We start from the raw sequence: 15,500 nt of genomic DNA, 5'->3' as shown, positions 1-15,500 counted from the left end.
ACTCTCGTCTCTTTAGTTCCATTACATCATTTATCCTCTAAATCTTGCATGGTTTCATGGACCACCATAGGTCCTTTAGTGACTTAACTCAGGATGCAGTTCATACACTGATATTGCACAGAAGGCCCTTCATCATTTGAGTCCTTTGTACTTACATAACAGCATATTTTGCCAGTCTCCCAAATAATCAGTAATGATGGATTTTTAGACTTAGTTTCTCTGCTTATGAAATGCTTTCCCTACCTTCTTTATCTCTTTAAATTCCTTATTTTTTATTTTTTTAAATATTTTTAAAGATTTTATTTATTTATTAATGAGAGACAGAGAGAGAGAGAGGCAGAGACACAGGCAGAGGGAGAAGCAGGCTCCACGCAGAGAACCTGACGTGGGACTCGATCCTGGGTCTCCAGGATCACACCCTGGGCTGAGGGTGGCGCTAAACCGCCAAGCCACCCGGGCTGCCCTCCTAATTTTTTTTAAACTAAGCTCTCTTAAAGAGATTCTCTTTAAATTCTAAGATTTCAGAATCTCTAGAATCCTAAGTTGAGTGAAGAATTTGAAGAAATCAAATTCATATTTTTCATGAATCCAAACTTCTGTATATGTTTAAACTAAAATTTTGGTTTGTTTTAATTTGAACTAGCAGGGCCCCTGGGTGGCTCAGTAGTTGAGCATCTGCCTTTGGCTCAGGTCATTACTCTGGGTCCTGGGATCAAGTCCCACATCAGGCTTCTCGCAGGGAGCCTGCTTCTCTCCCTGCCTCTCTCTCTCTGTATCTCTCATGAATAAATAAATAAAAATCTTAAAATAATTTGAACTTCAAGCAGTATTTGTTATGCCGTAAGATTTAGGTATCTTGCTGCTGCTATTGTTGTAATATCAAGCAATATTTATTGAATGTTATTTGCCAGGCAGTATTCTAAAAGTAGGAGGGAGTAGGCACTTAAATCTCCATTTTATAAATCTCCAAATTAGGGTTTAAACTCAGAGGAGGGACACCTGAGTGGCTCAGTCGGTTAAGCATCTACCTTAAAGTCGAGATATTGGGGTCCTGAGATCAAGCGCTACATTGGATTCCCTGCTCAGCAACAGGGAATCCAATGAACAGAACAGAACAGAACAGGATTCCCTGTTCTCCCTCCCTCCCTCTCTCTGTGTTTGTCTCTCAAATAAATAAATAAAAATCTTTAAAAAAAAAAAAAAGGAATTAAGCTCAGAAGTTAAGTAACTTGTTGAGGATCATACATCTGGTAAATGATACAAGTAAACTTTGCAATTCTAACTTATAAAAATAATTCAATTCCTATTTAAGATGGAAAAGAAAATTTTGAACCAAAGACATCTCCCTTACCTTTGAAGTTTATGCTTCCATAGCACCTTTACATATATATCTTCATGGAATTTACCACAGCATGCTGTAAATTTATATTTTTCATACTTAGACACAGGAAAACCCTTTCAGAATGAAAAAAGACATATAAGAGGTAGATATAGGTATAGATGTATTTAATAAGAGCATGATTTAAAATACTATTTAGGGATCCCTGGGTGGCGCAGCGGTTTGGCGCCTGCCTTTGGCCCAGGGCGCGATCCTGGAGACCCGGGATCGAATCCCACGTCGGGCTCCCGGTGCATGGAGCCTGCTTCTCCCTCTGCCTGTGTCTCTGCCTTTCTCTCTCTCACTGTGTGCCTATCATAAATAAATAAAAATTAAAAAAAAAAAAACTATTATTTACTCTGAGTTGAATACTGAAATACGTATAGTATAAATGTAAGTGACACCAGATAAAGTACTTTTAGAAGAGATTTTTAAGGTGTTTTTTGTTTTGTTTTGTTTTTTTCCTGTCTTTCAGGGCGTGTTTTAAGAAATTGCCTCGCATTCTGAGTTTTAATACTATGAGGTATACATTTAATATGGTAACAATGATGAAAGAGAAAGTGAACACACACTTTTCCTTCCCATTACGTTTGGATATGACACCCTATACAGAAGATTTTCTAATGGGAAAGAGTGATAGGAAAGAAGGTAATTTTTTTTTATCTCATTCTCTTGCCTGTATTATTAGACAGTCATAATTATGAAATAACCAGCTATACATTTAATAAAATGAATTTGAATTTTAGAAAGGAGAATGTATTTAAATACAGTATGGCACGTTCCGTCATTTCATCAGTAGATATTTAGCATTTATAGAACTATGTTCTAGGCACTCTTCTAGGCATTAGGGACATGGCAATGAACAAGATAAAAAATGGTTCCTTATCTCACAGAACTTAAGTCTAATTAGGCAAGTTTTATTGAACAAGGAATTACAAACAGGATGTATGTCATTAGATTGGATGGTAAGTATATCACAAATCTAGGGGCATCATTGAAGCAGAGCTTGAGTAAGGAATAGATTGAGAGGAATGGCTAATTTCTTTAGGTGGGTAGGAGGTAGGGGTAGAGTTGATGAGATGGGTAAAAAAAGGTAGTGGCCAAATCGTTTTGTTTGTAGGCCATGTTAATAATTGTAATCTTTTTGATGTGAAACCTTTGGAAGATTTTAAGCAGGGAACTGAGATAACCAGGTGGGATCTGGAAGATTATTCTGACTACAGCAATAGAAATGGTTTAGAGGATGATGAAAGGATTGTGGGAGGCCATTTTGATAAACCACAGAGAAGGTTTATGAGCAGGCATTCCAGTAGAGCTGGAGAGAAGTGTATGGCGAGTTAATAGGATTTGATTATTGAATGTATAAATGAATCTAACAAAATTATTGAATATCTATAACTTGCTATTCTCATTGTAATGTGGCAATAAAAAACAAGGTCTTTAAAAAATAAACAAGGTCTTTATCAGTTTGAAGTTGACTTTTTAGTCTACTACTAGAGGGAAGAAGAAAAAAGGGTTTGTGGCTTGATCATAGGTGAATAGTGGGTCAGTATTTCAAGAAGATCTCAAGAAAAAGTGGATTTGGTCAGAAGTATTGAATGCTAACAAGAAGGAATCGTTTCAGAGAGAATGGGACTGAAAACAGCATATAGAATGTCTGGTCACCTTTATCAGAGCAGTTTCATTTGAGTATTACAATAGAAAAGTAGATTGCAATGAGTTGAAGATGACACTTGGTTCATATCTAGTTACCTCGAATTTTTACTGCTTCCATAAGACCACTGGTTTTCAAAGTTATGTATATGTGCCTCGAAGATCACAGAGTAAGAAATGGAAATAGTTAAGCAAAAAAAGCAGAACAGGTCTAGCTCTTGCCTTTCCATTTTTTAGTTGGAGAAGTCCTGCTTTACATAATAGGGTTCTGATGATGTTTTATTTGTATAAAAAAATTCTCTTGATTAAAATTTTTAAGTTTTGAAGAAGCCACTATATTTTAAGATTTGGGAAAGAGAACTGCATATAATCTTTATACTCCATTGCCTAACACTTAATAAGCATCCAGTAAATGTTTCATTAAGATGAGAAGTATAAACAATGAGCATGGGCTATTCTTTTAAGAGAAGAATGTACTCTTTCTTTGAAGAGAGGAGAGAAGATGGTGACTATAGCTAAAGAGGAATAGTTTAAGGGAGGTATTCTTACACTTAGAATTTAAGTATGTTTAGAAGTTGTAGCAAATGAGCCAGTAGAAGATGATAACTTTGAAAATATAGGCAAAGTTAAGAAGTAGGCATTGTTTATATACACCCTACTTTTTAGAACTCTTCTCAATTTATAAAATTCCAGCAAGACTGTCCAGTTATTCTTTCTGGTATTCTTCATGATGCTACCTTGTGTAGAAGTAGCAGAAGTTCATGCCAAGATGAAGGATTTTTTTAGGCCATAAGTTACACATTCAGAGTCAGATCCTAGCATATTTGAACTTAGTCACTACTCAGACACTGTCAGCTGTTTCCTTCTCTCCTCAGTTGTCACTTTCCAGTTTAGAGTGCACTCTAGTTAACCTAATCAGCTTTCACTTAGTTCTTTCTGATTATGCCGTCCTTTGTATATGATGCTAGAATTATAGATCTAAGTCATAAATCTTCAAACTTACAGATCATTCTGTAATTTTTCCTTAGTATCTTTTATATCTTTCAAATTTAAATATTTGGGGACAGGAAGGAGATCTTCTATTTTGTTTCTGTCTCCTAATACAGAATATTTCTATTAACAAACAATTGCAAGCATGCTGCCTGCATAGTGCTCCATTTTCTTAACCTGAGATTAAAGGGCATGAGTATCTTAACACGTTTCTGGATCTTGTATCTGCCTGCTCCTAATAAGATAAACTTGAATAAAAAGTTTTGTACTATTTCAATAAGAATAAGATTAAACAAAAAGAGTTTATTTTATATTTACTGCACGTGGTTGTTTTTCCAAATGATTTGTTTAAATGCACTTAAAATTGTAGGTTATCGGTGAGGAATGACTAGCAGATGGAGTTGTTTTGTACCTGTTATATAATGTACCTGTGCCTGTTTCTGTAAGAAAAAAATAGGTTAAATAGTAAAGTGAGTCAAAGATGTTACTGTGCAGTTTTCAAAATTATTACCATTATTTTATGTATTTATTTCAGGTTTTAAGGAAGTCAGCGATCATTCAAAAGACACAGAAAGCTATGAGTATGATTTAATAGGAGTGACTGTTCACACAGGAACGGCAGATGGTGGGCACTATTATAGCTTCATCAGAGATATAGTCAATCCACATGCTTATAAAAACAACAAATGGTAAGTTTTAAGTATTTTGTTCTTGGGATTGAAAAAAATTTTTTCCTGTTTTTAGAGTATAAATTTATTATTGTTTTTGCTTTAGATATGTTTTCTGATTTTATTTCTCTAAAAATTTTCTCAGGCAGCCTGGGTGGCTCAGTGGTTTAGCGCCGCCTTCAGCCCAGGGTGTGATCCTAGATCCTGGAGACCCAGGATCGAGTCCCATGTGGAGCTCCCTGCATGGCGCCTGCTTTTCCCTCTGCCTGTGTTCCCACGTGTCTCTCTCTCCTCTCTCTCTCTCTCTCTGTCTCTGTCTTTCTCTCTGTCTCATGAATAAATAAATAAAATATCTTAAAAAAATAAAAATAAAATTAGAAAAGGAGGCAGTTTTTAAAGGATACTGACTTTCATTAGACAGTAGAAATCAGTTATTCTTACATTTCTTTTGAGTATTTGATGAATGTTTTCCTAAGAAAAATGAAAGTTTTGCACTCAACATTAGATTCATAGACAATATTGCACCTTCCAAATCTTTTCTTTGCTCACTCATTCAAGAGCTGCTTACTGAGTAACTCTAACCACTATAGGGTGGTTATGAGGTTCTTGTATATGACAATTTGAAGTTACCTGTGTGCTCCACTCTCTCCGCCTTACTTTTCCCTTTCCAACCTGAACATTCTTTTATCATCTTTTATCAAGGTAATGTTTGTAAGTCATTGCATCAGTGCTTAATAGCTGTTCTTTAGTCTTCAGATGCTTTTAGGTAGAGTATCACGTTTAGAAGCTATGTATCTATGGTAGGCATTGTTCTAAAAGTGTTAGGGATATTGCTTTGAATAAAATGTACATTGGTAAATGGATTTCCATTTCACAGAATAGTTGCATTGAACTCTTTAAGCCGACATGTCCATGGTGTCTTAACTTGTGTCCATTTGAATAAAATTCCATAAATCTATTTTGAATCTATTTTGATCATAAATGTTGAGATGGTATCTTTATCTTTGGAAGTTCTTCCATGTCTTAATCTTTTCTGTCCAGTAGCTGTAAATGTTATGTTTATGCAAACTATTTCTTTGTTTTCATGAATTCTTCTGGTACTCCTAGTTTATAAATGGATTTATCAGATTTTAGGGCAGTTAGAATTATTAAAATTATATTCCCAGTTTCTAATAGATTAGTGTTGTCAAAATAAGAACTTAGAGTTTATTTACCTCATTAAAAAGTTTGCTCAAGTTTTATAATTTTGTCATTATGTAATATATTTTTATAATAAGCATAATAGTATGTATATACTTGATCAGGTACTTAGTATGTATGTAGTTGATCGACACTATGTGCTCTGTTTTAGGTATCTTTTTAATGATGCTGAGGTAAAACCTTTTGATTCTGCTCAGCTGGCCTCTGAATGTTTTGGTGGAGAGATGACAGTAAGTTTTATTCAGAAGTTATAAATGGTTTGTGACTTTCCAAGTGATGTGCAGTATCATAAAATCCAGTGGCAGAACTACATAACTTTCTTTTAATTGCTATGATTAAATCCAAATTTATTCAGTTATTTATTAGATGTCTAGTCTGTTTGGCATATATGCCAGACACTGGGAAATTCTTTTTAAATTATAATTTCTGCCTTCAACTGATTAAAAAGGTTAAAACTTAAAATTGAAAATAGTAGGATAGGAATTGAATGGCATTGCCATGAAACATGGTAAAAGTTGTCCACTTGAATGGGATTCAAGCAAAAAGAAGTTACTCTATTGAGTTGATATGAAAAATCTTTGTTGAAGAAATCTACTTGAGCTGAACTTCAAAGAATTACTCTTTCAGTGCTTCCCCCCCCCAAAATAATAGCATCAATCTGGTTACGACTATTGACAGGATATACAGAGACTATCTTACCTGTTATATAATTAGCCCTAAGACATGAAAAAGACAATTAGGTTTGAGTAGTAGTGTTATAATAATAACATAACTGCAGTTCATAGGCATTTTAGCCAAGACCAATGTTCTGAGAACAGTTTTAAAATACTGTTCTGATTCTCATAATTCAAGCATTAGTCATTTCCATTTCACAGGTAAGCCCAAGTAAAGTTATTTTTCATTTTAATAACCATGTCTATTGTGAAATCACTGTTCACATTGTGGATTTTAATAAAGACCTTCCTTATTGCTCTTTGGTGCTTTTATATACTATGAATAGAAAAGAAGTAGGCAAATTGCTAACACTTCAAAAATGGGTAGAAGGAAGTAATGAATAAGTTGCTGATGTGCCATAATTAAAGTGATTGTATCTCTAGATATTATTCCTAGGATAGTTCCTCAAAAGGAAAAAAAAAGGTAAAAAAGGGCAGCCCGGATGGCTTAGCTTAGCGCCACCTGCAGCCTGGGGTGTGATCCTGGAGACCCGGGATCAAGTCCCACGTTGGGCTCCCTGCATGGAGCCTGCTTCTCCCTCTGCCTGTGTCTCTGCGCCTCTCTCTCTCTCTCTCTCTCTCTCTCGAATAAATAAATAAAATCTTAAAAAAAAAAGGTAAAGAAACAAGTAAACTTTGCAAAGCTCTTCTCTTAAAAGTTCTTAAATTGCAAGTATATTTTATTATACTTTATATTTTTTATGGTAAAGTATCTTTAAAAATGTTTTGAATCTTTGTTTTTAGGTACAGTTGACCCTTAAACGATGTAGGAGTTAAAGGTGCCAGGCCCCTACACAGTTGAAAATATGAGTATAACTTTTGTCTATTGATCAGAAGTCTTCTTGATAACATGAACACACACAATTATTTTGAACACTCATACGTATCTTATATGTTACACTATATTCTTACAATAAAACTAGAGAAAAAAATGTTACTAAGAAAATCATAAGGAGGGACGACTGGATGGCTCAGTCGGATGGGCATCTAACTCTTGATTTTGGCTCAGGTCATGACCTCAGGGTCGTGAGAGCAAGCACCACATAGGGCTCTGCTCATCTGGGAGTCTGCTTGAGATTCTCTCCCTCTTCTCCCTCTGCCTTTCCTCCTACTCACCTCTCTAAAATAAATAAATCTTTTAAAATCAAAAGGAAAATACATTTATAGTACTCTCTCATATTTATTGGGGAAAAAAATCTGCCTTTAAGTGGACCTGTGTTATTCAAGGGTCAAGGGTCAACTTTACTCTTAGTCAAAAACTTCTGTTAAGGATTTATAATGAATGTAATACTATTAAAAAATTTATAAAGTTACTATAAAGAATGAATTTAGCTGTTTATGGAATATTTCATATATAAATGTAACAGATAAATATAAATATATTTTTTAAAGAAGGAAAACTTTTATTTTTTTAAACAGACCAAGACCTATGATTCTGTTACAGATAAATTTATGGATTTCTCCTTTGAAAAGGTAATCCTTTGTTTCATTGTAATTTACATTTTTTTCTTTCTTCCATATTATCTAATTTTATAGTTTGTCAAAATGAAAATAATTTTTTTTCTTTGCCTCTTAAAGACACACAGTGCATATATGCTGTTTTACAAACGCATGGAACCAGAGGAAGAAAATGGCAAAGAATTCAAATTTGATGTTTCGTCAGAGTTACTAGAGGTATAACTTAATGTTAAGTATTAATACAAGTAATAGAACTACAGGAATAGGCTATGGCAGTGTTAGGATTTGTAATCCCATGTAGACCTTAATGTTATTTGCTAATAGCCTTGGTAATACAGACATGTTAAGTATTAATACATGTTAAGTATTATTAAGTTATTATTAAGTTATTAAAAGTCATTAAAATTTATTTTAAAATTTAAGTATTAAAAATATTTAAAATTTATTAAAATTAAGTCATTAAAAGTTATTATTAAGTATTAAGTTATTAATACATGTTAAGTATTAATACAGCATGTTAAGTATTAATACAAGTAATAGAACTACAGGAATAGGCTATGGCAGTGTTAGGTTTTGTAATCCCATGTAGACCTTAATGTTATTTGCTAATAGTCTTGGTAATACAGACATAGGACAGGTGCATATAAATTGAGTGAAACATAATTATTAGTTGGCAGCCCGGGTGGCTCAGCGGTTTAGCACTGCCTTCGGCTCTGGGTGTGATCCTGGAGACCCGGGATCGAGTCCCACATCAGGCTCCCTGCATGGAGCCTGCTTCTCCCTCTGCCTGTGTCTCTGCCTCGCTCTCTCTGTCTCTCTCATGAATAAATAAAATCTTTAAAAAAAGAAAAGAATTATTAGTAACATTAAAGAAAAACAAGCAAAATGGTTGATGGAATTGGAGCAAGCTTTATCAGTTAACTTGTATGTGTGGTAATGTTCTTGGATTTTTGCTTCATGTTACATAGAAATGTACCATGTATTTGAAACACATTTAAAATATGTATTAAATATTTTTAAAAGTGTCTTTCTTGTCTGTAGTAATTAGGCTTTCTTTGTTTCATGATGTAATAAGTGATAACGTTACTTTAATGTCTTAAGAGCTATAAAATATATTCACAACTCCCTGTGTGTTGTATCAGTGTTACAAACTCAACCAAAAGTACAAACTGTAGGTATACCTACAGGTATACCTGATAAACACTTACTCTTCCATCTAGACAATTCAGCTTTTACTATCTGATTGATTACTTGATATTTGCACTGTTGTGATCAAGTCTTAAAACCAAGTAGGTTTTGTTCCCCAGACATACTTTTAACTGGTATCTTGCCTCCTCAGAATGTTACTGATAAACAGCCAAGCATATGATCATCTTTTAAACCCCCTGCATTGGATTTACCAGCAAAATTAGGTGTTTCACTAGATTTCTTCTTCTGGATAATGACCTAATCGTGTTTAATGACAACCTAGCTCACTTGTGAAGTGAAATGAAATTTCATATAAAACTTTCATGAAAAAAGAAAACTTTAATGATGTATATTCTTTACATTAATGGTTCTGAGACTCCTATTCTCAAAATTTTTATATTCTTAAAAAATACTGAGAACCTTGAGTTTAATAAATTAGTTTTAATGCCATATCTATTTACCATATTAGAAATAAAACAAATTTTAAAATTTATGTTTATTTAAAAATAACGAAAATTAAGCCATGACATGCTAATATAAATACCATTTTATGAAAAAAAAACTTTCTCAGAACAAAACCATTCGGTGAGGAAAGTGGTGCTGTTTTGTGTTTGTAAATCTTAATATCTGATTTAATAGACAACAGCTGGAGTCTCATAATGCTGTTTGCATTTGCTCTGTTGTGATCTCATTCATCATTTAGCCTCTGAAAAACTCCATTGTATGCTCAGGAGAGAATGGAATATAAAAGGGCAAATAGCATCAGCATTTTATTTAAAAAATGGGTTTGAGCTTATATATACCCTAAAATGGCCACTGGTACCCTCATAGGTCTCTGAACCATTCTTTGAGAACCACTGATACATGTTTGTGACAAAAGGGAATCCCAGACTTTTGCTCTACTTTAACAAGAAAATCAAATTGAACACTATTTAGAATATTCTTGATTGCAGATCTAAACCAACCATTTTTTTTCCCTATCATTATTTTAGCTTACTAATGGAAAAAGAGTTTGCCTTCTTATACCTTTTACTAAAAATATTAAAGTATGATAATACTGTTATTTACTATTAACATAGATTTTAGGTATAATCTGAAATGTGGTCCTTTACATGTACAGTTAAAATAAGCTAGGAGCAGACTTTCCCAAGTAGTAAATTGGAAATTTAGAACCATAAACTTATTTTTAGGGAGTTTATTTATTTATATATGTATGTATTTATTTATTTAAATATTTATTTATTTGAGAGTTGAAGGGGAGGGAGAGGGAGAGAGAATCCCAAAGAGACTCCCTGCTAAGTGTGGAGCAGGGCTTCATCTCACGACCCCAACATCATGATCTGAGCTGAAATCAAGAATCAGATATTTAGCCAACTGAGCCACTCATGCATCCTAGAACTATAAAATTTATTAAGCTAACATTATAAATTGTAATGACTTACGGATAAAACAAAATGCTCAGAAAGGGTAGTTGATTGGAATTGCAGGGGAAAGTGATTAGGACATAGTTCAGATTAAGCTTAAACTGAGACTTGAAAGTTAGTGAAGACTTAATCACATGAAAGGGTACTCCAGGCAAAGAAATGATTATGTTCCAATTCCCTTAGTAAAGACATAGATTATTGGCATGTTTTAGGAGCTAAAAAATGACCTCTGAGGCTGTGATGATAGTAAGTGCAATGAAATATGGTCCACGATGAAGTTAAATGGTTGTATAGGAAATACCTGTAGTGCAGTAATTTTCACACTTATACACATCCACGTGGCTACACATATGTTGTATTGATAAAATGTTTAAAAAGGATAGTCAAAAAACAAGATGAATATTTCTGTAGGACAGAAATGGAACAGAAATAAAAGCATTGAGTCTGGTGGAAACCACAAAATTTACCAGGCTTAGGTCCAAATTAGATAGTGGTGGCCAAAAGTTCTTGAGAGGTAAGGGAGACGAAAATTGTGACATAGGATCTAGAGCTAAACTCCTGGATGGAAGTAAGAAGCTTGGAATGGGACTCCATTGCTATAAGAAAGCACTGATGGGTGAAGGCTATCAAACTGTTTTTGAGGCCACAGGTTTCTAGAAAGCTGTGTGCATAGAAATGCAAGAGGATTAAGAACTCTGAAGCAGTCCATTCAGTGACTAGGTCTGTATCTGTGTGAAGCAGGAGCCCTAATACGTGATTATAAGACCTGGTGCTGGGCTACAGTAGTAGGCTGGGAGGCCCGGAATAGTTGAAAATATTTAGGAGGGAGAAATACAGGCAGTAATATCAATAATCAGAATATAAATTTGTTCCAGATAAAAATAATTTGGGTAGCCTGGTTGGCTCAGGGTTTTAGCACTGCCTTCAGCCCAGGGTGTGATCCTGGAGACCCAGGGTAGAGTCCCACATCGGGCTCCCTGCATGGAGCCTGCTTCTCCCTCTGCCTGTGTCTCTGCCTCTCTCTCTGTGTCTCTCATGAATAAATAAAATCTTTAAAAAAAAATAATTTTATGGAATTCTAATTTAGAGCATGTTTAGGATATTCAGAGAGCTAAAAGAACACAAAAACTAAGATCAGCAGAGCAGTTATATAAGGCTCACATTAGAAATAATCTTTTTTCATAATTGTTATAGAAGATTAAAAAGGAAATAACATGATTTAGGTCTGCCAATCTGAATTGTTTTTATTTTGCCAGTTATTGAACATAACCTTTTTCATAACCTGTTTTCATCAAAGTGGAACACAACATAACTATTCATTTATATATTTGCTCTTCAGACAGATGGGATTTCAGACTTCTTTCAAAATCTTTATAATTGTATTTTTAAAGAACTGTGATTGTTTGAGGTAGCCAGATACATGATGATAAACTAGAGCAGGCTTAGTAACTATTTTCATATTCCACATAGCTGTGAAAGAACCAGCATAAATTACAAGTGCCTGTATTTTTTGTTTTTTTGTTTCTTTTAGAGAAAATCTGGTTTTGTCTTTAAAAAAATACTTCTAAAATGTTATAAGCAAATGCTTTCTGATATCTAATGTTAACCATTTTCTTTTTCTTCAGTGGATTTGGCATGATAACATGCAGTTTCTTCAAGACAAAAACATTTTTGAACATACATATTTTGGGTAAGTTTAGTAAATTTAGTAATAGATTTTTTTTTGTTACACATTTAAAACAAATTTATTCTGTAAGAATTGTAACTTATTATTTTTAAATTCTAGGTTTATGTGGCAGTTATGTAGTTGTATTCCCAGTACATTACCAGATCCCAAAGCTGTGTCCCTAATGACAGCAAAGGTAAGATATAAGCCTTAGATAGATTTTTCATAATTGACTACTTTAAGATAATTTTAAAAAATTTTTTTGCTAAATGGTATCTTTTCTTACAGTTAAGCACCTCCTTTGTCCTAGAAACATTTATACATTCAAAAGAAAAGGTATGTGTTTTGTTTTGTGAATTTCTGTCATTTACCAGGTGGCTTTTGGTTTTCTTTATCTTAAGCTCAGAAGTCCATGCCTTAAATGAATTTTTTTTCTTTCTTTTTTTTTTTTTTTAGCCCACCATGCTTCAGTGGATTGAACTGTTGACCAAACAATTTAATAATAGTCAAGCAGCTTGTGAGGTGAGGTGAAATAATTAAACAAACAATGCATAGCTTAAGCTGCACTTTTTAATTTTCTTTTATTCTTAGATGCTACAGCAAAATCTATTACATATTTACATTATTATAAATCATAGGAATCCCAGTGTAAGTTGTTCCCCAAAATACTTAACAGCTGAGGTTATAATTTGTTTTGTCCATTACATTGATTAAATAATTGGGCTATTTTGAGTAATGCTGCTGTGAACATTTATGTACAAATACTTGTGTGGACATACGTTTTCAGTTCTTTTGGTTATCTACCTAGGAGTAGAATTCCCGAGTCATAGAGTCATTCTAGGTTTAAATATAGAAAGTTCAAAAGACTACCAGATATTTCTTAACTAATTGTGGGTATTATCAGAAAATACTTGAAAATAGTATCTTCCTTCCCTCCCCTAGATAAAAATGCATATATCCCAGTCTATCAGTTTATGTCCAGTTTTATCTTCTGTATTATGTTCTAATACATCCATATAATAATATATCCCTAAGGATAATCTGCTCACACGTAATGATCACTTAACCCTCTTGCCATCTTAACATTGTTTTATCATTTTTTGATTAGCTCCCAAAGTGGTGGTATAACCCTAGAATTTCTAGGAATGCAAATCTTAAAAATTTCCAGAGGTGGGGGATAACATAGTGTGTAATAGATGAAATTAGTTGAAGAACTTTTTCTTGTATAGAAGGTTATCTGATTTTGCCTTGGAGCGATGAAATTGGAGAATTTGATCATTGTAGATTTCAAACACAAATCCATAATTTTTTAAAACTTTGAAATATTTCAATAAAAAAGCACAAAAGTAGGAAGATAAAGAACTCTCAGGTACCTATTGCCCAATTTTCAACAAACAGTAACATTGTTTTGTTCTCATCTATTGCTATCTCCCATGCCTGTTTTCAGCTGAAGTGTCTTAAAGCAAGCCCAGATAGCATATCATACATCCATAAATACTGAGTATGTATCTCTAATAAATGAGAACTTTAAAAAAATACATATAACCATGATTTCACTCACTCCTTGTAAAATTAGAAGTGATTCCTTTAACATCCAGTACTCATTTTGTGTTCACTTTTCTCTGTCTAAAAAATGTTTTTGTTTGTTTGTTTGGCTTCTTTGAATTAGTATTCAAACAAGGACCACATTTCACTTTTGTCCTATAAATTAGCTTTCATCTAGAACAGTTACTTTCCCCCCCCCTTTGCTACTTTGTCATTTGATCTGCAGAATTCTCCATATGCTTGCTTTGACTGATTGTATCCTCCTGGTGTTAGTTAACAAGTTCCTCTACCCCCCTCCCTCTTAGTGACTTTTTTTAAAAGCTATTTGATCCAGAATGTTGATTAGGTCATAATTTGTTGTATTTTTTGTTTGTTTTTATTTATAAGTTGCCACTTCAGTTTTTTGGGTTTTGTTTTGTTTTGTTTTTACTAAAGATTGGCCTCCAGAACTCTCTCAGAGTTAAAATTCCCTACAGTCGTCAATGATTGTGTGTATACACATAGTAAAATTCAATATAGGAGTTAAATATGTGATAAAGAGATATCTTGAAATCAATAAAAAATTGTTTTAACATGAAGGATGTTTTTTGGGGGCACGTGGATTCCTCAGTTGTTTAAGTCGGTTAATGCAGATATGACTCTCTTGATTTTGGCTCAAGTCATGATGTCAGGGTTGTGAGATCGAGCCCCATGTCGGTGCTGCACTGGTTTGGAGCCTGCTTAAGAATCCCTGTCTTGCCTCCTCCCACACTGTTCTCTCTCTCTCTCTCAAAAAATGGGGGGAGGTGTGTTTTTTGTTATGAAGAGAGCATAATTTCTTCTTAGAGAAAATCCTACTCAGATCATATATTGATAGGAACAAAAGGTTCTGCAGTGTGGTGTCTTTGAGGACTAAAAGGAAAATAGTATTTCATTTTATTATGTTAAGGACTGTAGGTTGCCATCATGCAGGGTTATACTGTGATGTAAATGGCATTCGTGGAATTCTGAATGAGATGACCCTGATAATGACTTTAGGCATTTTAGTTTTAGGACTTTCTTTCTTTCTTTTTTTTTTTTTTTTAAGATTTATTTACTTTCTTAGAGCATCCCTGAGCAGGGGGGGAGGGACAGAAGGAGACAATCTCAAACAGACTCCCCACTGAGCATGGAGGCCTACTCAAGGCTCGATCCTACGACCCCAAGGTATGACCTGAGCTGAAAGCAAGAGTCAGATGCTTAGCCAACTGAGCCACCCAGGTCCCCCTAGAGTTTTAGACTTTCTAACAGTGGAAGAATCTGTTTTGGTAAGAACTTAATAATTGAAGCATTGACTAGAAGTAAAACCTTTGTGTGATTTTTTTTTTTTAATCCAGCAAGTATTGGTTGAAGGTTAATATCACACTATTTTTTTTTACAGTGGTTTTTGGACCGTATGGCTGATGATGACTGGTGGCCAATGCAGATCCTAATTAAGTGCCCTAATCAAATTGTGAGACAGGTAAGAAAAAATTTATTTGAAAAAGAAATGGCTTTCAAGGTAATAATTCTAAGTCTGCTTGTGAGTATATTTTAACCCAGCATTGAAAGTAGTTAGAAAAGATTGACCTCTTACCATAAAAGTCATTTTGCTGTTGT

At 34.0% G+C, this 15,500-nt stretch overlaps 1 protein-coding gene across 2 annotated transcripts in view; it reads left to right on the top strand.

The window, feature by feature from the left end:
- The window catches only part of USP34 (ubiquitin specific peptidase 34), a 248,230-nt gene that overhangs the window by 194,070 nt on the left and 38,660 nt on the right, over positions 1 to 15,500 (top strand). For both annotated transcript variants that reach the window (XM_055329090.1, XM_055329092.1), the window contains 10 exons: positions 1,854 to 2,026; positions 4,557 to 4,710; positions 6,041 to 6,119; positions 8,022 to 8,075; positions 8,181 to 8,276; positions 12,298 to 12,362; positions 12,459 to 12,534; positions 12,627 to 12,674; positions 12,795 to 12,860; positions 15,283 to 15,363. In XM_055329090.1, coding sequence (XP_055185065.1) covers positions 1,854 to 2,026; positions 4,557 to 4,710; positions 6,041 to 6,119; positions 8,022 to 8,075; positions 8,181 to 8,276; positions 12,298 to 12,362; positions 12,459 to 12,534; positions 12,627 to 12,674; positions 12,795 to 12,860; positions 15,283 to 15,363 — 892 coding nt within the window. The remainder of the gene's footprint in view (positions 1 to 1,853; positions 2,027 to 4,556; positions 4,711 to 6,040; positions 6,120 to 8,021; positions 8,076 to 8,180; positions 8,277 to 12,297; positions 12,363 to 12,458; positions 12,535 to 12,626; positions 12,675 to 12,794; positions 12,861 to 15,282; positions 15,364 to 15,500) is intronic.

The sequence above is a fragment of the Nyctereutes procyonoides genome, unplaced genomic scaffold (assembly GCF_905146905.1).
Source record: "Nyctereutes procyonoides isolate TBG_1078 unplaced genomic scaffold, NYPRO_anot_genome, whole genome shotgun sequence".
NCBI lineage: Eukaryota > Metazoa > Chordata > Mammalia > Carnivora > Canidae > Nyctereutes > Nyctereutes procyonoides.
Note: the sequence above shows the minus strand (reverse complement) of the source record. Positions and strands in the feature narration are given on the sequence as shown.